Source organism: Theropithecus gelada, chromosome 6 (genome assembly GCF_003255815.1).
Source record: "Theropithecus gelada isolate Dixy chromosome 6, Tgel_1.0, whole genome shotgun sequence".
Lineage (NCBI taxonomy): Eukaryota > Metazoa > Chordata > Mammalia > Primates > Cercopithecidae > Theropithecus > Theropithecus gelada.
Window position 1 is genome coordinate 143,981,610 of NC_037673.1, and position 21,498 is coordinate 144,003,107.

The 21,498-nt window shown below is 38.5% G+C and overlaps 1 protein-coding gene across 4 annotated transcripts in view; it reads right to left on the reverse strand.

The window, feature by feature from the left end:
- Positions 1 to 352: 352 nt before the first annotated feature.
- The window catches only part of JAKMIP2 (janus kinase and microtubule interacting protein 2), a 188,354-nt gene continuing 167,208 nt past the window's right edge, over positions 353 to 21,498 (reverse strand). For 3 of the 4 annotated variants that reach the window (XM_025387744.1, XM_025387742.1, XM_025387740.1), the window contains 2 exons: positions 13,828 to 13,898; positions 353 to 3,490 (listed from right to left, as the gene is read on the reverse strand). In XM_025387744.1, coding sequence (XP_025243529.1) covers positions 13,848 to 13,898 — 51 coding nt within the window. In that variant the 3' untranslated portion in view covers positions 353 to 3,490; positions 13,828 to 13,847. The remainder of the gene's footprint in view (positions 3,491 to 13,827; positions 13,899 to 21,498) is intronic. The other variant, XM_025387741.1, reaches the window with a different exon arrangement.

Sequence of the window (21,498 nt, forward strand, 5' to 3'; positions counted from 1 at the left end):
AAATTATCTTTCGTAGTCAGTTATGTTTATTTTCTAGGGTATGAATATTTTATTAAGAAAAATTAAGTTAATGAACCCTGAAGAATGCTGTTCTGACCGCTGCAAACTCATTAGCCAAATGCATCTAGGTAGTACAGATGCAGAAGTGGAGCCACAGGAAATCTCACTGTTATTGATAACTTTATTTATTTTTATTTATTATTATTAATTTTTGCTATTGCTGAACATCCTGTCCAAGGGAAGTATTCATTTAAACATGGTCCATTTCCATAGACCCATGAGTGATTGGAATATACATCCACGACTTTGCTGATGCTCTTATAATTGTGAAAATGGATAATAGAGAGATGTATCTATTGAAATATTTAGACCTTATTCAAGGATATATTAATTTTGAGGCTCATGAGCAAGACTTGGTAAAACTTACAGTTCAGCCTATAGTCTAGAGAAATTTGCTAATCTCCTGGATCTTAAGCAAAGAAAAAACAAACCTTCTTTTGCGTGACCCTAAACACATCTAGAGCTGCTTGGACAATCATCCTAGCTGTTGTTCTCATATGATTTACAGCAGATAAGCCAATTAGGCATATAAACCATACCACATTTGCAAATATTTCCAATCATTTAGAAATAGCTTGTTCATGGAAATAAATTTTGACTTACAAATTTCTTGGTGGGTGGGAAAACAAATTAAGAGAAGGAACGTGTGTGTTGGAGCAGATGGAATATAGATTTACTCATATGGGCCCTGGAACAGAAAATGAAGAAAAATGGAAAAGTCTTAGATATGTGAGAGTAATTTATCCTCTTCCATATTTTCTGACTCAAGTTTGCTAGGGTTGGGTCACCAACATTGTAGAGGCATCCTCTTTCACATTTTTTGCCTAATGAGCCTATGGCTCATATTTAATCTTGAACCTACCTAGTTGAATAAAGAATCCAGCAGGAGGCCGGGCATGGTGGCTCACATCTGTAATCCTAGCACTTTGGGAGGCTGAGGCAGGCAGATCACTTGAGGTCAGGAGTTCGAGACCAGCCTGACCAGCATAGTGAAACCCCGTCTTTACTGAAAATACAAAAATTAGCCAGGCGTGGTGGTGTGCACCTGTAATTCCAGCTACTAGGGAGGTTGAGGCAGGAGAATACTTGAACCTGGGAGGCGGAGCTTGCAGTGAGCCGAGATCGTGCCAATGCACTCCAGCCTGGGCAACAGAGCAAGACTCCATCTCAAAAAACAAAACAACAACAACAACAACAACAACAACAAAGAATCCAGTAGGATGGTCTGTTTTGTATCTTCCCAGTAGGACATGTCATCTGACTTTCCTCCAGAATAAAAGATTATCAAGCTAATTATGTGATACTGTCAGTTTGCTCCAAGTCTTTGATGATTGGCTCTCCTGTGATAAAAGTAGAGTTCTGTATGATGGCATGCATATGCAATCAAGAGAGTTGGGAGATACTTATCATATAAATGACACACTCTTCTATCTTGTTCAATAGCATGAGATGATCTGTTTGCTATAGATTATTAAAGATCCTGGTTTTGAATCTCTCAATTTTTATTGCTAATAATGTCCCAAGTAGCTTGATAAGCAAGCTTCAGTGCTATAGTGCTTAAATTTAACCAAACCGAAGCACTATTTTATTACATGAGGGAATCTTTTTGTCAACAACACAGAAAGTCAAATAATACAGCACTTGTAATAATTACAAAGCACATTGTGCTACTTTAAGCACCTCTTGTTCTAAAATTGCAAATAAAAATTTATGAAAAAGCATTTTAACCCCATTTTGCAGATGAGGAAACTGAGGCACAGAGAGGTTAAGTGACTGGGCCAAAGATACCTGGGTCAGCAGTAAATGTAAGAACACAAAGTGGGACCCCAGCATTCTAATTTTTATTGTACATTCTTCAGTTATTGTTCTGGCTTTGCAAATGCCAGTGCTAAAACTGAAGGATGATACTGAACCCACATATGGAAAGATTTGTATAGCGTTTCATAGAAAGAGTTTCTGGCTCCCTACACATATTCTCTATGCATGGGAATTCTAGCCCCATAAATAAAACTTGGAAAATTTGAAAAATTGAGGTTGTTCTGTTATCTACAGTAAATGAGGTGTAAAATTAGTTTTTCAGGAACATACATTTGCTCTCAGAGATGAATCCAAGACTCAGTAATACACAACTTAGGAAAAGTACCAGTCTTCTAATTGTCTCTGGTAGAAAATGACCTTGTCAGTAACATAATGTTATTTCTATATAAAAAAGTAGAGCTATCTTGTTGCTGTCATCTGTCTGGGAAAAAATGTTATCACTCTAAACAAGAAGAGGTCAGAATACTCTAGGCATAGAAGGATTCTTTAAAAAATAATAGTTTAGTTTAATATTCACATCTCTGTGGCAAACCCGACTCTTGGTAGAAATTTACTCATTGATTCTGTTGTGTTTTTGCCCAGATCATATATAGCATATTCATTTGCAGGCAATTTTAAGCAGCCATTTGAAAACCAGTATTTTGGAAACGAAAGATTCAGAGATGCTCTCTGGCCCATGTTCCCCATAGATGTTGGCGTTCTAAACAGAACTAAGTCAGGGAGCATGTGATTTACAGTATCATCTTCTTAGTTTTCAGTATGAATGAGATCAGTCCGTTGTTGATGGAGGGATGCAGATGTGAGAGTAGGACAAGGAAGCATCGAATCTGCTTTTATTTCGCATGTTACATTCGCCCAGGTCCTTTGACTTGGTTACCGGTTTTGTTATGGTCACTGTGATCCACTTCTCATCTGTCGTCTGTGGAATGAATTCCACAAGCTCCACCTTTTGCAGAAAAACAAAAAACAAGAGTGTTTTTCTTCCCATTCACGATGCGGATGTCTCTGTTCCTGAGTTTAAAACAATCATAAAGACAGAAAAGCAAATCCCTGTAGTAAGAAACCAGACTTTTCAAATGAAACATTTTATTGTAAATAGCTCTTCATAGGTATTCCTCGTGCTTCACTCCCCACCCACCCTTGTTTTTTTTTTGTTTGTTTGTTTTGATCTTTTAAAATGATGTTTATTATCAGGACTAGTGTTTCCATGGGGTGTGGTGTTACATTAAAATGACCCCCCTGCACAGCAGGGGTTGAATGTTTCATTGTAACTTTGGTTCCATGCCCAAGACACATCTTTGCTTGATCTGCCAAAACTAGTTCCATTGCTGAACTTTTTCTTTACACAATATATGTTTATAGTTCTTCTCTTCTGATTTGACATTTACATGTTTCATTAAATGCAGCATATATTGTAGATTTTCAACAGAGTTGTGTAGGAACTGTCAAGTAAGAAACCTTGAATAATGGCTTTAAAATACACAGTTGTAGTCCTGGCTACAGGGTAGTTCTTAGCTTTTGATCTCCCTCTCACTGGTGTAAACAATTTTGCCATCTTTGAAGGTTTAGAAGCATTTGTCTTTCTGGGATCTTATCCATGTTTTCGGTTACTCTGTAAAACAGAGGAAAAAAAATTATTTATATATCATTTTTATTAATAGCTGAATCATAAAAAACAAACTTTAAAAAAAGACACACAGGTTTTATTCTTTACCACCGCTTTGATGTGTATGATCTTATGCAAGTTACATCTCTAAGCTTAGTTACTTTAAGTGAGAAAATAGAAGTCTGTATTTCAAAGGTTGTTGCAACACAATGCATATAAAACTATTAATGGTTCTTGTCTCAGAGTGAGTTGCCTGAAATATTATCATTACTGCCTTTTCCTCTAAGGCCTTCCAAGGTGATAGCTTAAGAAGTTAAATTGAATCATCAGGCCCCAATATATCCATTTAATATGTTATTTTATGTTTGAAACTTATTTTAGATTCAGAAGGTAAATGTGCAGGTTGGTTACATGGATATATTTCATGATGCAGAAGTCTGGGCTTCTGTTGAACCCCATCACACAAAGTGAACATAGTCCCCAGTAGGTAGTTTTTCAAACCCTGCCACTTCTCTGCCTCCCACTTTTGGAGTCTCCAGTAGCTACTGTTTCTGCAATATGTTATTTTAATAGCAAACCTGTCTATTCCCTTCAGTGACTTAATTCTTTGTCACATTTCCTCCCCAACAAAATTGTAGCCATTGGCAAGTTGTCTCCACCGAAAGTCCTGATTGAAGAACTCCCTGGGAATTCTTCCACACAGGTTTCTCGGTTGGCCCAGAGATGTCCCTGAAAAGGTGCTACTCTGGGGATGCGCCAGTCAGGACTCCTAGCCCTGTTCCTCTGTAAGTCCATATGTCTGAGTTTTCACTTGTGTAGAAGTCTAGGTCGTAATGCTGTCTTCCAGTGAAAGTCAGAAATAGCACAGAAGATGTGCTATGAGGATGTGCTATCATGTGCTACTTAAGGGAATGACCTTTAGGGTCTGAACAACATGGATAGAGAAAATGGGATTTCTGTTTTCTTGCTTATGCCCAAAGATGAGTTATTTAACTTCTCTAAGCCTCAATCTCCTCATCTATAAAATAAGGACACTGATTCTGTAGAAGGACCTTACTATTACTCCAGAAACGTTAAATCCAAAGTTAAATGTTAAAACCACAATCCAAGGTGGAGGAAAAGGAGGCACTTAGTACCCCAAGGATACTTCTAGTCTATCAACCAGAGGCAACTTAAAGATCCAAAGAAATTCCTGCCATGAAGGCATATTTACGGAGCCATTTTGCTCCCAAGACAAGGTTAGACTGGGATGAAAGAGTGACAGAGTCACAGAGGAGAACCTGTGGGAAGGAAGTACAGTGGTCGGGGAGAGATCACACTGAGGGAATGAGGAGGAGGTACAAAGAGGCATAAAGAGATTGATGGTGGAGTCACAGAGGCACACTTGCCTTCTATTACTTAGACATAGAGTTTCTCATCTTCCCTTGCCTATATGTGAGCAGAGAACTGAACAGTAATGACATGGCAGAGACAGGGGCCACAGCGTAGTTGTCTCTTTGTCCCATACTTCATCAAAAAGCTACCTCCTCAGCAAAAAGCTGTGGGTTGTACCACCAACGATGGGAGCCAGTGAGGCAGTGGAAGAGGCTGGGCCTTGGCCAGACTGGGAATAGTGCAGTGGGCATCCTCTGCACAGCCTTCTGAAGAATTCACACACATGTTGCCCAGAATGGCCAGCCTTTGGTCACCTCTCATAGAAAAGATATCAAGTGTTGGACAATAGTAGCCAGAGAAACATCTGCAATCACTGTCAAAGGAGGTGAAAGGGATAATCCTTTTCCCTCTTCTTCCTCCCTGCTCTCCAGAACAGCTGAGCCTTGAAGAGGCAGAGAAGAGGAAGAGATCTCTTAGAGTCAGACCCTGAACTACAGCTCCATGGGGGTACTTGGCTCATGCCTAAGGTAGGATAAGGGAAGAAATGAGAATAAAATAGAGTCTGAAATTGAACTTTTAAACTGGGTTAAGACTTTTGAGGCTTGAAAGTGACTGAGAAGTTGGGGAACTCACCTATTATTTAATTAGAAGATGAAAGAGGGAAATAAGACAGAGCCTGAGTGAAGAAAGCTATGATTTGAGAAAATAGATCAAGATCATATTTACAGTCCACTGGGATGGGAGCCCCAAATAACTAGTTACAAATATAACATTCTCCTGTTCCGTGGTAAAGAAGAGAGTTGATCTGAATATATATAAAAAAATCTTCAGGGATGTATTTTTGTTTGTGTGTTTTTAAATATAGAATAAATATACAAACACAAAAAGTCTTTTACTTGCAAACTTTCAATGTACAGTGTATCAAAGATTAAATCTTATATATTGTGTCAAAGCATGTATGCATCATTTCCACCTATCAGAGCTGAGGTACAGCCCCTCATTTAAGCAAACACATGTTGGCTTTAAAAATCAATGGACTTACAGGCAGTCCAGGCAGTTTCCTAGAATGTTAAGTTTCTATGAATTGAGAAGTACTTGTAAAAGGAACTATTATTTCTATAGTAAAGCCAGATTTATTCAAATTAGCATTCTGAATTATTGCAGTTACCCAGTGGGTAACAGGAGTTCCTTTTTTCTTTTTTTTTTTTTTGAGACAGAGTCTCGCTCTGTTGCCCAGGCTGGAGTGTAGCGGCCGGATCTCAGCTCACTGCAAGCTCCGCCTCCTGGGTTTACGCCATTCTCCTGCCTCAGCCTCCCGAGTAGCTGGGATTACAGGCGCCCGCCACCTCGCCCAGCTAGTTTTTTGTATTTTTTTTAGTAGAGATGGGGTTTCACCGGGTTAGCCAGGATGGTCTCGATCTCCTGACCTTGTGATCCGCCTGTCTTGGCCTCCCAAAGTGCTGGGATTACAGGCTTGAGCCACCGCGCCCGGCCCCAGGAGTTCTTTTTAACAGGTTGCTTAACAGTGCTGCATTTTAGTTTCCTCATCTGTGGAAAACAGCAATTGCTGCTACCATTCTGGAGACTTTACTACAGGCTACAAATTCGTTTTTTTTTTTTTTTCTTTCTGATACAGGGTCTTGCTTTGCTGCTTAGGCTGGAGTGCAGTGGTGCAATCTTGTCTCACTGCAGCATCAACCTCTGGGGCTTAAGCCATCCTTGCACTTCAGCCTCCCAAGTAGCTGCTACTACAGGTATGTGCCCCCATGCCCAGCTAGTTTTTGTATTTTTGTAGAGATGGGGTTTTGCCATGTTTCCCAGGCTGGTCTTAAACTCCTGGGCTCAAGTGATCCACCTGCCTCAGCTTCCCAAAGTGCTGTGATTACAGAGTCACTGTGCCCAGCTAATGCCACAAACTCCAAGTCTTGAGTATGGTGATGTCACTTCTGACTGGTGGTTGTAGCATCTGTAAGGGTACCACCATCTAACCAGTTACACCCTCCAGGAACACAAGGGCCATCTCTGACACCTTCCACTCCTCACCCTTTATATGCAATTTATCATAAAGTATTCAATAAATGGTAGCTATTGTTATTACCTCCACAATACAGATGAGGACACTGAGACTGAAGATTATTAAATAATTGGTCCATAAAAATCCTGGTAGGGAAGACATAATAATACTGCATGAAATGTAACTGAAGCTGGAGGATAGGGAAGACTTCCCTGATTTTCCACTGAGGTGGGAAGGATGAATGGGTATCAACCATTTAATCATGATGTGGGAAATGTGGTCCAGGAAGATGGAAGTACATCTTGAAAGGCATGATTCAAGACAGAATTCTTGGTATGTCTACAAACTTGACCTTCAATGAGCCATTCTATGTGCCAACTACTAAACTAATTGCTTTACTGTATAATATTACTCAACCCTCAGAAAAACAGTGGGTGCTATTACTTGCCAGTTTTTTTATATTAGGAAATTAATGTTTGCAGAGTGCTATATTTTGAATGTTGTGTCCCCTCCAAAATTCATGTTGAAACTTAATCCCCAGTGCAAGAGTATTAACAGGTGAGGCTTTTAGGAGGTTATTAGGCCATGAGTGCAGAATGGATGAGGGATTAGTGCCTTATGAAAGAGCTGGAGAGAACTAACTTAGGCTCTTTTGCCCCTCTGTCCCTTCTGTCCTGTGATGCAGCTTTGCCCCCTCCAGGGGATGCAACAACAAAGTGCCATCTTGGAAGTAGAGACCAGGCCATCACCAGACACCAAAACTGCTGGTGCCTTGATCTTCAACTTCCAGCCTCCAGAATGGTGAGAAATACATTACTATTACTTATAAATTACCTAGTCTCAGGTATTTTGTTATAATAGCACAAATGGACTAAGACAGAGAGTTATAACAGTCTCTATTATGCAGGATTGTTGTAAGTATTACATAAAATGATCAATATAAATGTACTTTTTGAACTGTCAAGCAAGATATCGTCCCTTTTTCCTTATTGAAATATCATTAATATTATTTTAGAAGTATTTATTGATTGTTGACTACATGCTAGACACTGTTGATTATGTGCTAGGTATTTGGGATACAAAGCTGAGCAAAATTATATGGTCGTTATCCTCATGAAGCTTATTTACAATGAGAAAGAGAGACATTAATTAAAATATATATATACATATATTTCCCCAATGTATGGAAAATTTGTTCAGAAGGGAAGTTGAGAAAGATGTCCTTGTGGGAATCACAACTGAACTGAAATCCGAAGGACAGGTGAGTAGTAGGTGTTTACTAGTTAAAGCAGAAGGGAAGCATTCTGTGCACCAAGACAGCTTGGGCAAACCCTGTGGAAGGCAGGAAGGCATGTGGTTCATTAACAGAAACTGGAGCAACAGGAAGCCTGAGAGATTGCCCGTGTGGTTAGACCATGCACGGTTTTGTTGGCCAAGTTAAAAAATTCAAATTTGATCTTTTTTTTTTTTTTTAAACTTGTTATCAGTAGATTGGTTGAAGGAACTTGATCCTAATAGTGATGTTTTCCTAGGAGGGGGTCAAGGTAAGGTTTGCCTTTCTAAAAGCTGACTAACTGCTGTGTGGAGAATGAGTTATAAGAATGTCTATAGTGGAAGCACTGAGCCCAGTTAGTGGGCTATTTCAGCTACAGAGGAGGGGATAATACATTTGTTTATGTCCTCTTTCCTTTGTCAATGCATTCTTTAAGGTAGTCTTCAAATGGTATATAAAAAAACAAATCGAATATGAGTTATCTTTGTAAGATATGACAATGCTCTTCATGGCTTTGATCTAACATATCCCAAATCTGCTTTCATATTCATTTTCCAAGCTATTCATTCATCCATCTGCCTCTCAGTTCATCTGTCAATCTGAAATTTATTCTGCACCTAGGATAGATAAGGCACTGTTATAGACACTAAAAATACAAAGATGAATAAAACATAACTCCTACCCTATGCTTTATTAATACAATTTGTGAGACAAATAGGGAAATAATTTATATATGACTGGATAAAGCTAATGGATACATTTACATAAAAAGGAATTACTAATTGGCATACAATGAGTCATCTTATAGGCTTTCCTTATCCATATAAAAACTAAAGAGTAAAATTTTCCTACTAATACTTTATTTGTTTATTTATTTTTTTTGGGCGGGGGGCAGAGTCTTACTCTGTCATCCAGGCTGAAGTGTAGTGGTACAATCTCGGCTCACTGCAGCCTCTGCCTCCCAGGTTCTAAGTGATTCTCCTGCCTTAGCCTCCCAAGTAGCTGAGATTAGAGGCACGGGCCACCACACCTGGCTATTTTTTTTTTGGTAGAGATGGGATTTCATCATGTTGGCTAGGCTGGTCTCGAACTCCTGACCTCAGGTGATCCACCTGCCTCAGACTCCCAAAGTGCTGGGATTACAGGAGTGAGCCCCCACACCTGGCTGATCCTACTAATACTTTAAATGATGAATATAATAGAGACTGGTCATGTGGCCATTTGTTTTCCCCAGGCTACCTGAGTAAATGTTTGCACATTTTAGCAAATAATGCAGTATTAACTTTTCTTAAGTTTTTTCATTAGAACAATAACACAGTATTATGTGCCTTTTAACATTTTTTATGTTACTAGACTGGAAGTAAAAGTATTGGGCTGTCAAGTTCAAAAATGTATGGTTAACACTGGAGAAATATCATTAAAAATTTTATATATATATATCCAAACGCATGTAAAATTTGTTCAGTGGGGGACAGTAAAAATGAGCTAGACCAGTGTATGTGGATAAAGAATCATGATCACCTGTTCTCTGGTCCTCCCAACTTGATAATGAGCAAAACTGGTGCTGTCATGTTCTTCATTAATTCATCCCTGCTCAGAAGAGGAGGATTTTCAATGGGTCATTGCAACCTGGGTGTAGCAACCAATCTGGTGATAGCTATTTTTGTATTCCTCTCATTTTTTTCTTTCCTTTGTCTCCCTGTGTAACCATGTAATATGAAACAATGAGTGGTTGCTATGGCTTAAATGTGTTTCCCACAAAGCATGTGTTAGAAACTTAATCCCTAACGCAACAGTGTTGGGAGTTGGAGCCTGATAAGAAGCCATGAAGGTGGAGTGAATGTCTAATAACTCCAGGTCCTTCGTCCTTTGGACTCCGGGACCTGCACCAGCAGCCTCCTGGGACTCTCAAGCCTTTGGCCTTTGACTGAGAGTTACACCTCTGGCTTCCTTGGTTCTTGGGTCTTTTTTTATTTCTTCATTTTTTGAGATGGAGTCTCACTCTGTCACCCAGACTGGAATGCAATGGTGTGATCTCAGCTCACTGCAACCTCCACCTCCGAGGTTCAAGTGATTCTCCTGCCTTAGCCTCCCCAGTAGCTGGGACTACAGGTGCCTGCCACCATGCCTGGCTAATTTTTTTATTTTTAGTAGAGACGGGGTTTCTCCATATTGGCCAGGCTGGTCTTGAACTCCTGACCTTGTGATCTGCCAGTCTTGGCCTCCCAAAGTGCTGGGATTACAGGTGTGAGCCACCAGTGGTTCTTGGGTTTCTGATTTGAACAGAGCCATGTTACTTCTCTGGTTCTCCAGCGTGCAGATGGCTTACCATGGGACTTCTCCACCACCATAACCAGGTGAGTGAATTCTCCTAATAAAGCCCCTCTCATTTTCATCTATCTGTCTATCTGTCTGTCTATCTATCTATCTATCTATCTATCTATCTATCTATCTATGCTATTGGTTACCTCTCTGGAGAAAGCTGACTAATACATTGATATGCTATTCCTTTGGAAAACCAGAATGCATAGCCAGATAATATCTTCTGGAACTACTTGGAGTCCCCTTGTTTAAAGTAAAAGTTCTAATATAATCCATGCAGTTATTTAGTCAGCCAACACTGAGTCCAGAAAGGGTTGCCTTCTAGAGAGCGTTCAATGGCTTCTATATTATTACTCACAATAATGACTTAGGCAATTACTAAAAGAAAAGAAGTAGGAGTCACTCTATTTTAAGGAGGACTTTGTAATTTAAGCTAGTCTTGGGTTTATGAACAGAATACAAATCACTAATTTAGTATGGAAAAAAAGCATATGATAATTTGCAGTAAGCTTTCACTACCTACCAATAAACAAGCACTTTTCCCTTACTTATTCCTATTTCTCTCTTGCCAACTTTGGAGACATAAGTAGCATTAATCAGTTTTCAGTGATGTTTTATTCCCTAATATTATTTAAAACCAGATTATTCTCTGAGAAGAGGAGATGAAAAAGCAACTACTTGCTTGGGTTTAGGCTGTAAACTACTTGGCAGTACTAGAGGTTATAATTTTGAATTTAGTGTAATTTTGTATACTAGAATACCAGTATAATTTAGTATAGTTTTGAATTCAGTAAATGTGGTAGCTAAATTTTAAATGGAATAATAGCTACGAGTTACTGATTAATGATTATCCAGGCACTGTTATGCCTTTGACATGCATAACATCATTTCATTCTCTCAATATAACATCCTGCTGTAGGTAACATGACTATAACCATTCTGTGGAATAGGAAACCTAATCTTGGGTGGATTAAATAAACCGCCTATCTCCACACAACTAGCAAATGGCAGGACTCAAGCTTAAAAGTATATCTGACTTGTAAGCTGTGCCCTCTAACCTCTCAGCCATTTTACTGCATATGCATTATATTACATCACCCAGATTCACTGTCACATTCATTTGCTATATTATTAATTATCATTATAGTCATTCACTTAACAGACAATTGCTAAGTGTCATTTATGTGCTACTTTGGAGGAAAAACATCAAATCTTGTACATCCCTCAAGGAGTTACACAAAATGGGAAAAGGTACAGAGACGAACACACTGTAATTTCAAAAACTAATAGCTAAGTAGTACAACACAAACAAATGATGCTTCTCATGAGGATACATATGAAAACCAACGTTGCTTGAAACATGGGAGAAAGGCCCTTTTTAATTTGTGAGGCAGTTTGGTGGTTAAAAGTGGATTCTGGGCTGAGGCTGCCTGGGTACAAATTGGTAGCTGTATGGTCTTGGGAAAGTCACACGCTGTAGTTTCTCCAACTACAAATTGAGAATAAAAGCAATACCTATCCCACAGGGGATTTCATGAGGATTAGATGTATCTATTACTTAGAACAGCTCCCAGGACATAATCAGCTTTGGCCAGCATTGATGTTAATGCTGAAGCCTACACATTTTCTACCTAGTACTTATGAGGTTTGATATTTCTTCTTTACACCACCATGTGTTACTTGTCTCTTACTGAAATTTATTTTCCCTACTTTTAAAATTTATTTACTGTTTCTTTTTTTTTTTTTGGTGGGGGGGAGGCTGTTTGTTTTCTGATACTCTGGTCATTTTGATCCTTTACTAGAGAATCTCCTTCCACTTCAATTTGGATATTCCCATTCAATTTAAGAGACTCAATCCTCTTCTTTCCATCCTACAAGGCTATCACCTTTCTTGACAGACAAAGGACAGTGGTCAGTCTGAAAAGAAAATATTTTGGAAGAAAGAATATAGCCAGAGAGTGAGTTACGAGTTCATACATTTTCTGAGCATATCTGCTTAACTCTTTGCTTATGTCAGGTTATTCTAAAGCACTTTTACTTGTGTGTTCCATATCCAGGTAACAGATCTCATACCTATGGAGGGAGAAAGTGCCTCTCTTCTATTTTCCAACTTGCTGTAGAAAATGTTAAATCACCCGAGGTCCAGGAAAGAGCTCAGGCTACTATAATTTAATAGGATAATCAGAGTTGATATGAAGTGTGATAAACGGATTTAGAATAGCCGCTGGCCCTTCTTTTTTAACAATGGTATTGAGATTTGTGGTTTCCCTATTTGGCTGGACATCAGAATCACATAGCGTGCTTGTTAAATACAGACCAGTCCTTGCTCTCACCTCTCCTGCCTTCTCTCTATCTCACTTCTATCTCCAGTGATTTGATTCAGCAAGTCTGAGGTGGGGCTTAAAAATCTATATTTTTCAGCACTGGGAATCACTAAGATTATTTATGCATGTATTCATGAGACGTGGACTTGATAATAGTAATTATAAAACTCTCCTTTTTGTTTTCTGTATTAACATTGAAGAATAACTTATTTGAAAACAAGATCCAATTTTACTCAGCCTGCTTCCTTGAGTTTTAATGAACTCCCTAGTCTCTACCGGGGACAAGAAGTGAAAAAAACAGCAGTCATTATTAGCTTGTTAGATTAGCAGAATCAGAATTTTCAAGCTGAATGCAACACTAAAGATAAAGTCATTATTTCTTCACTTTGCAGATGTAGATGCAACTTTCTGCATAATGGGAGATTATGATGGGAATACTAACATCCACAGACATTGTGACTTCCCGAAGTAATACAGTTAACTGGAACAAATTCTTGATTCCCAGAAAATTTAGTTTCTTCACTTTTCTAATAATCACCCAAATAGACTGGATCTGTTTCTCAATTTATGGCATTTATGCTAACCAAAGCAAGTGTGTTTGCTTTTTAAAAATATAGCATAGTTAAAAAAATATAGACCAGGCCTGATGGCTTGGTCAACACTTTGAGAGGCTAAGGCAGGAGGATTGCTTGAGCTCTGAAGTTCAAGGCTACCCTGAGCAACAAAGTGACACATTGTCTCTACTAAAAACAAACAAACAAAAAATTAGCTGAGCATGGTGACATACACCTATAGTCCCAGCTACTCAGCAGGCTGAGGTTGGAAGATTGCTTTGAGCCTGGGAGATTGAGGCTGCCAGTGAATGATCTGATTGCACCACTGCATTCCAGCCTGGGTGACAGAACAAGACTCTGTCTCAAAAAACAACAAAACAAAACAAAACAAAACACTAAAGAAAGGCATAGTAACTATAGGCAACATCCTTTTTATCAAATACCTCTTAGAACCACATTTTGAGAATTAAATGGAATCTTACCTTTAAGAGGCACCTTGACATCAAGGCCATAGAATAAAGGCAAGAGAGAAGAACAAGAATAGAAACAGAAACTGCAGAAGAAAAAGAAGAAGATTATGTAAATCTGAATTTCTGTAGTGCCATTCAGGTAGTACAAAACCTCAGCTTTTCCACATTGCTCAAGTCTAATCACTTCACATATGAACATCAAGCACCTTTTTGTTTAAAAAAATCCACATCTTTTATGTTGCTACTGACAGTATCAGTGCTCAACTAACATTGATTCATACATTTTAGAATCATGAGGTGGTTTTACGAACAATTGGTCTAAGCTCCTAATTTTATATTTAAGAAAAATAAGCACAGAGCAGTAAATCAATAGTTTAATTTCATACAATTTTATGGCACAGTGAGGGCTAAAGCTTAGCTAGCCTGAATCCTACTTTGTTACATATCACTGTCTCTATCTTTCACGCACGAGAGGGTATTTCAAAAACACAAAATATGATCAGAACGTACACTTAATCACTCAGTGCTATCTTTTTGATTAATATGATAGCCTTTAGGATTAAGGCACAGCTGGGAGAATATTAATCTGTAGGCTAAATATATACTTAATTACTCACAGTGGAACATTTCAGAGAGATAAATGGACACTGTTAATAATTACATTGGGTTGACGGGTAAAAACTGGGTCTGTCCTGGGCAAGTGGGGAGGTCTGATCATGCTATTGGTATAAGAACTGCTTCTACATCAATGGGCATTTCAGATAATAAATGCGTGATGTTGTTCCAGCTGTTATGCCTCCAAGATAGACGACTTCTTATTTGACTCATGGAAGTTAAATGGAATCTGATTTGTTTCTCTTCACCAAAAATTTTCACTTGAGAAACAGATAATTAGGTGGACAAACAGTGCTTGTGTAGCACAGGTATATAATTAACTGTATACTAACTATAAAAAGCTATGGGTCAGGTCAGTTTTTAAAAAATAATTGATTTTCTTGGTGGTTTTCTTTTACAGAGTAAGTCTTTTACTTGATTATCACACTCCAGGAACACACTGTTAGACACGTCTGTGAATAAGGGTTATGTTTGGCATTCTCATATTGTGAATGTTATTTGCATATTTCCTTTAATGCTACTGCTTATAAGGTTCTTGCTTCACTACGGCTAAATTCTACAAACAAGTTATGAGGATGGTTCTAAGAGGCATATATTGGTGGCTAGTCTATTATTCTGAAAAGCAAAAACTGTTGCTTTTTTTTCATTATTTGAAGGTAAACTTATAGCAGGAGAAGTTCGAGAATGGAGAGTAATGGGCAAATTCCCATTCCCATTATTCCATCAGAGCTACCTCTCTGGGCATGAGGAGATGCCCATCATTTAATCTGTAATGAGAGTCTTAATCCCTGCAGTGTAGTGGGCAGATCATGCCATCTGGAGTCAGAAACCCTGACCTCTGGTTTTGATTTGCCATAAATTGGCTACATAATTTTGGGCAAGTTGTTTAATTTCTTTGAGCCATTGTTTTATTATCTGTATAAAAGGGGATCATAACATCTGTAGTGTCTGTCTCATAGAGTAATTATGAGAATCAGATGAAATGATGGTAGTGGAAGTGCTCTAGATATGATGCATACAGATATTATGCTCTAGATAAGTGCTGCACACAGCTGAAGCAATTTTGCTAGGTTTGTTCTTGCCACCTGATTCATACTAACTGTGTGCATTGAAATAAACAATAAAGAAGGAATATTACATGTACCCTGAGTGGGTGTTCAAGTACCACAAGGGAAGAATGAAGAGTATCTCTGGCATAAAGGATCTTTAGCCTTTTCACTAGACTTAAGGGCGAGGAGAACTGAAGTCCAGTGAGTAGAAGGTGAATCATAAATCTCATCTCTAGTCAAATATCTAATTAGAAGTGTTGATAAATACACTGCATATTGTTGATCCTTATTTTCTTTGAAGTAAGGTTATTACCCCATTATCATAAAAGTTTAGGAAGTTCAGACCTGTAAAGTGTACAGAGCAAAAGAATTGTGAAAAAGTTTACATTGAATTCCAACAATGAATATGATCTTAATCTCCCTTCTTCCAAAATTTTTGAGGGTTTTATTTAGGGAATGGCTAGGGTGATGACATTGATAGATTATTTTTCTCCCCTTTTTGTTTTTTTACTTTTATACCTCAGCTGGACAGGAACTGAATGGGTATCAAGTTTTGGGGGCAGAATAGCCTTAACTTTGACTTTTTCCTTGAGCCAGCCCTAGGGTAGCTTATGAATTAGCAGAGAGATAGCTAAGCACTGGCCATTCAAAAGTGTGGAAAATGGAAGATATTAAGTGTGGTCTTTGACAAACAGGGAAGCTGAAAGCAACCCCCGCCTTCTGTGGGGCTTCCTGCCAATCACTGGGAAATTTATTGTACATTATTGTTGCCTCATTCAATCCCGCAGAACTAAATAGCCCCTTCTGAAATGTGATACATTCAAATTTAAAATTTTGCAGAGAACGTATACTTTGGGTCGGAATTTTTAAAATTACACTTTTAGAATTTGACTTATACTTTTTTAGTGTTTCCTTTTTCACATAAGTGATCTCATTTGTTCCTCATGGAACCCAAGGGAGGAGGAAAGGGCAAATGTTATCATCCCTGTTTTAGAGATACGGCTTAGACAGAGGAAGTCAAGTTATTTACCTAAGGTCAAATGAGTACTGAAGACCCACCCTATACAGAAATCTGGATGCCTGGTGGTCTGGCTACTTGAGCCTACCAACTCCCTTTAACCTCACATATACAGATAATTATAGAAGCAATTTGGGATGAACCAAATTCTAATCACTGTTGCAGAAGGGCAGATAGTTTGCTATTTTCTTCTTGTGTGCCTATGGAAGCTATTATAAAACAGCAATATCGTTTTACATACAGGGATTCAGGTAGCTACTTTCAGTCAATCTCATTGGAATTCCAGAGAAAAACCTATTTGGCATCCTTGCTCTTTCCCTCAGCAGAATGTTCCTGGTGTCTTGGGCCAGACTTTATTATTATTATTATTATTATTATACTTTAAATTCTGGGATACACACACAGAACGTGCAGGTTTGTTACATAGGTATACGTGTGCCATGGTGCTTTGCCGCACCCATCAACCCATCATCTACATTAGGTATTTTTCCTAATGCTCTCCCTCCCCTTGCTCCCCACCCCCTGACAGGCCCTGGTGTGTGATGTTCCCCAACCTGTGCCTGTATGTTCTCATTGTTCAACTCCCACTTAAGAGTGAGAACATATGGTGTTTGCTTTTCTTTTCCTCTGTTAGTTTGCTGAGAATGATAGTTTCCAACTTCATCCATGTCCCTGCAAAGGATATGAACTCATTGTTTTTTATGGCTGCATAGTATTCCATGGTGTGTATGTGCCATATTTTTTTTTTTTTTTTTTTGAGACAGAGTCTTGTTCTGTTGCCCAGGCTGGAATGCAGTGGCACGATCTCGGCTCACTGCAAGTTCTGCCTGCCGGGTTCACGGCACTCTCCTGCCTCAGCCTCCCGAGTAGCTGGGACTACAGGCGCTCGCCACCTCGTCCGGCTAATTTTTTGTATTTTTAGTAGAGACAGGGTTCACCGTGTTAGCCAGGATGGTCTCAATCTCCTGAACTTGTGATCTGCCCAGCTCGGCCTCCCAAGGTGCTGGGATTACAGGCATGAGCCACTGCACCCGGCCCTGTGCCACATTTTCTTTATCCAGTCTAACATTGATGGGCATTTGGGTTGGTTCCAGGTTTTTGCTATTGTGAATAGTGCTGCAATAAACATATGTGTGCATGTGTTATTATAGTAGAATGATTTATAATCCTTTGGGTTATACATCCAGTAATGGGTTTATAATTTATAATCCTTTGGGTTATAAATCCAGTAATGGGATAGCTGTGTCAAATGGTATTTCTAGTTCTAGATCCTGGAGGAATCGCCACACTGTCTTCCACAATGGTTGAACTAATTTACACTCCCACCAATGGTGTAAAATCATTCCTATTTCTCCACATCCTCTCCAGCATCTGTTGTTTCCTGACTTTTTAATGATAGCCATTCTAACTGGTGTGAGATGGTATCTCTTTGTGGCTTTAATTTGCATTTCTCTAATGACCAGTGATGATGAGCTTTTTTTCATCTGTTTGTTGGCCGTATTATGTCTTATTTTGAAAAGTGTCTGTTTATATCCTTTGCCCACTTTTTGATGGGGTTGCTTGTTTTTTCTTGTAAATTTGTTTAAGTTCCCTGTAGATTCTGGATAATAGCCCTTTGTATGATGGATAGATTGCAAAAATTCCCTCCCATTCTGTAGGTTATCCCATTACCTGTTCACCCTGATGATGGTTTCTTTTGCTGTGCAGAAGCTCTTTAGCTTAAGTAGATCCCATTTGTCAATTTTGGATTTTGTTGCCATTGTTTTTGGTGTTTTAGTTATGAAGTCTTTGCCCATGCCTATGTCCTGAATGGTATTGCCTAGGTTTTCTTCCAGGGTTTTATGGTTTTGGGTCTTACATGTAAATCTTTAATCCACCTTGAGTTAATTTTTATATGAGGTGTAAGGAAGGGGTCCAGTTTCAGTTTTCTGAATATGGCTAGCTGGTTTTCTGAATACCATTTATTAAATAGGGAATCCTTTCCCCATTGCTTGTTTTCGTCAGTTTTGTCAAAGATCTGATGGTTGTAGATGCGTGATGTTATTTCCGAGGCCTCTGTTCTGTTCCATTGGTCTATATATCTGTTTTGGTACCAGTACTATGTTGTTTTGGTTACTGTAGCCTTGTAGTAGAGTTTGAAGTCAGGTAGCATGACGCCTCCAGCTTTGTTCTTTTTGCTTAGGATTGTCTTCGCTATATGGGCTCTTCTTTGGTTCCATATGAAATTTAAAATAGTTTTTTCTAATTCTGTGAAGAAAGTAAATGGTAACTTGATGGGAATAGTGTTGATCTATAAATTACTTTGGGCAGTATGGCCATTTTCATGATATTGATTCTTCCTATCCATGAGCATGGAATGTTTTTCCATTTGTTTGTGTTCTCTCTTATTGCCTTGAGCAGTGAATTTTATTTCTTCTTGAAGTGGTCCTTCCCATGTAAATTGTATTCCTAGGTATTTTATTCTCCTTGTAGCAATTGTTAGTGGGAGTTCACTCATGATTTGACTGTCTGCCTATTATTGGTGTATAGGAATGCTTGTGATTTTTGCACACTGATTTTGTATCTTGAGAGTTTGCTGAAGTTGCTTATCAGTTTAAGTTTTTGGGCTGAGACAATGGGGTTTTCTAAATACACAATCATGTCATCTGCAAACAGAGACAATTTGACTTCCTCTCTTCCCATTTGAATACCCTTTATTTTTTTCTCTTGCCTGATAGTCCGGGCCAGAACTTCCAATACTATGTTGAATAGGAGTGGTGAGAGATGGCATCCTTGTTTTGTGCTGGTTTTCAAAGGGAATGCTTCCAGCGTTTGCCCATTCAGTATGATATTGGCTGTGGGTTTGTCATAAATAGCTCTTATTATTTTGAGATATGTTCCATCAATACCTAGTTGATTGAGTGTTTTTAGCATGAAGGGGCGTTGAATTTCATCAAAGGCTTTTTCTGCATCTATTGAGATAATCATGTGTTTTTTGTCATTGGTTCTGTTTATGTGATGGATTATGTTTATTGATTTACGTAGGTTGAACCAACCTTGTATCCCAGGGTTGAAGCCAACTTGATTGTGGTGGATAAGGTTTTTAATGTACTGCTCGATTTGGTTTGCCAGTATTTTATTGAGGATTTTCACAATGATGTTCATCAGGGACACTGGCCTGAATTTTGTTGTTGTTGTTGTTGTGTCTCTGCCAGGTTTTGTATCAGGATGATGCTGGTCTCAGAAAATGAGTTAGGGAGAAGTCCCCCTTTTTCTATTGTTTGGAATAGTTTCAGAATGAATGGTACCAACTCCTCTCTGTACCTCTGGGAGAATTCAGTTGTGAATCTGTCTGGTCCTGGGCTTTTTTTGGTTGGTAGGCAATTAATTACTGCCTTTATTTCAGAACTTGTTATTGGTCTATTCAGGTATTTGACTTCTTCCTGATTTAGTCTTGGGAGGCTGTATGTGTCCAGGAATTTATCCATTTCTTCTAGATTTTCTATTTATTTGCATAAAGGTGTTTATAGTATTTTCTGATTGCAGTTTGTATTTCTGTGAGATCAGTGGTGATCTCCCCTTTATCATTTTTTATTGGATCTATTTGATTCTTCTCTCCTTTCTTCTTTATTAGTCTGGCTAGTGGTCTATCTATTTTGTTAATCTTTTCAAAAAAACCAGCTCCTAGATTCACTGATTTTTTGAAGGGTTTTTCGTGTCTCTATCTCCTTCAGTTTTGCTCTGATCTTAGTTATTTCTTGTCTTCTGCTAGCTTTTGAATTTGTTTGCTCTTGATTCTCCAGTTCTTTTAATTGTTATGTTAGGGTGGCAATTTTAGATCTTTCCCGCTTTCTCCTGTGGGGATTTGGTGCTACAAATTTCCCTCTAAACACTGTTTTAGCTGTGTCCCAGAGATTCTGGTATGTTGTGTCTTTGTTCTCATTGGTTTCAAATAGCTTATTTATTTCTGCCTTAATTTCGTTATTTACCCAGTAGTCATTCAGGAGCAGGTTATTGGGTTTCCATGTGGTTGTATGGTTTTGAGTGAGTTTCTTAATCCTGAGTTCTAATTTGATTGCACTGTGGTCTGAGAGACTGTTTGTTATGATTTCTGTTCTTTCGCATTTGCTGAGGAGTGTTTTATTTTCTATTATATGGTCGATTTTAGAATAAGAGCTATGTGGCGCTGAGCAGAATGCATGTTCTGTTGATTTGGGGTCGAGAGTTCTGTAGATGTCTATTAGGTCTGCTTGGTTCTGAGCTGAGCTCAAGTCCTGAATTTCCTTGTTAATTTTCTGTCTTGTTGATTTGTCTAATATTGACAGTGGGGTGTTAAAGTTTCCCACTATTCATGTGTGTGAGTCTAAGTCTCTTTGTAGGTCTCTAAGAACTTGCTTTATGAATCTGGGTGCTCGTGTACTGGATGCATATATATTTAGGATATTTAGGTCTTCTTGCATTGATCTCTTTACCGTTACGTAATGCCCTTCTTTGTCTTTTTTGATTTTTGTTGGTTTAAAGTCTGTTTTATCAGAGACTAAAATTGCAACCCCCCATTTTAAAATTTTTGGCTTTTCACTTGCTTGGTAAATCTTCCTTCATTCCTTTATTTTGAGTCTATGTGTGTCTTTGCACATGAGATGGGTTTCCTGAATACAGTACACTGATGGCTTTGACTTTTTATCCAATTTGCCAGTCTGTGCCTTTTAATTGGAGCATTTAGCCCCTTTACATTTAAGGCTAATATTGTTATGTGTGAATTTGATCCTGTTATTATGATGCTAGCTGGTTATTTTGCCTCTTAGTTGATGCAGTTTCTTCATAGTGTTGATGGTCTTTACATTTTGGGTTGATTTTGCAGTGGCTGGTACCGGTTTTTCCTTTTCATATTTAGTGCTTCCTTCAGGAGCTCTTGTAAGGCAGGCCTGGTGGTGACAAAATCCCTTAGCATTTGCTTGTCTGTAAAGGATTATTTCTCCTTCACTTATGAAGCTTAGTTTGGCTGGATATGAAATTCTGGGT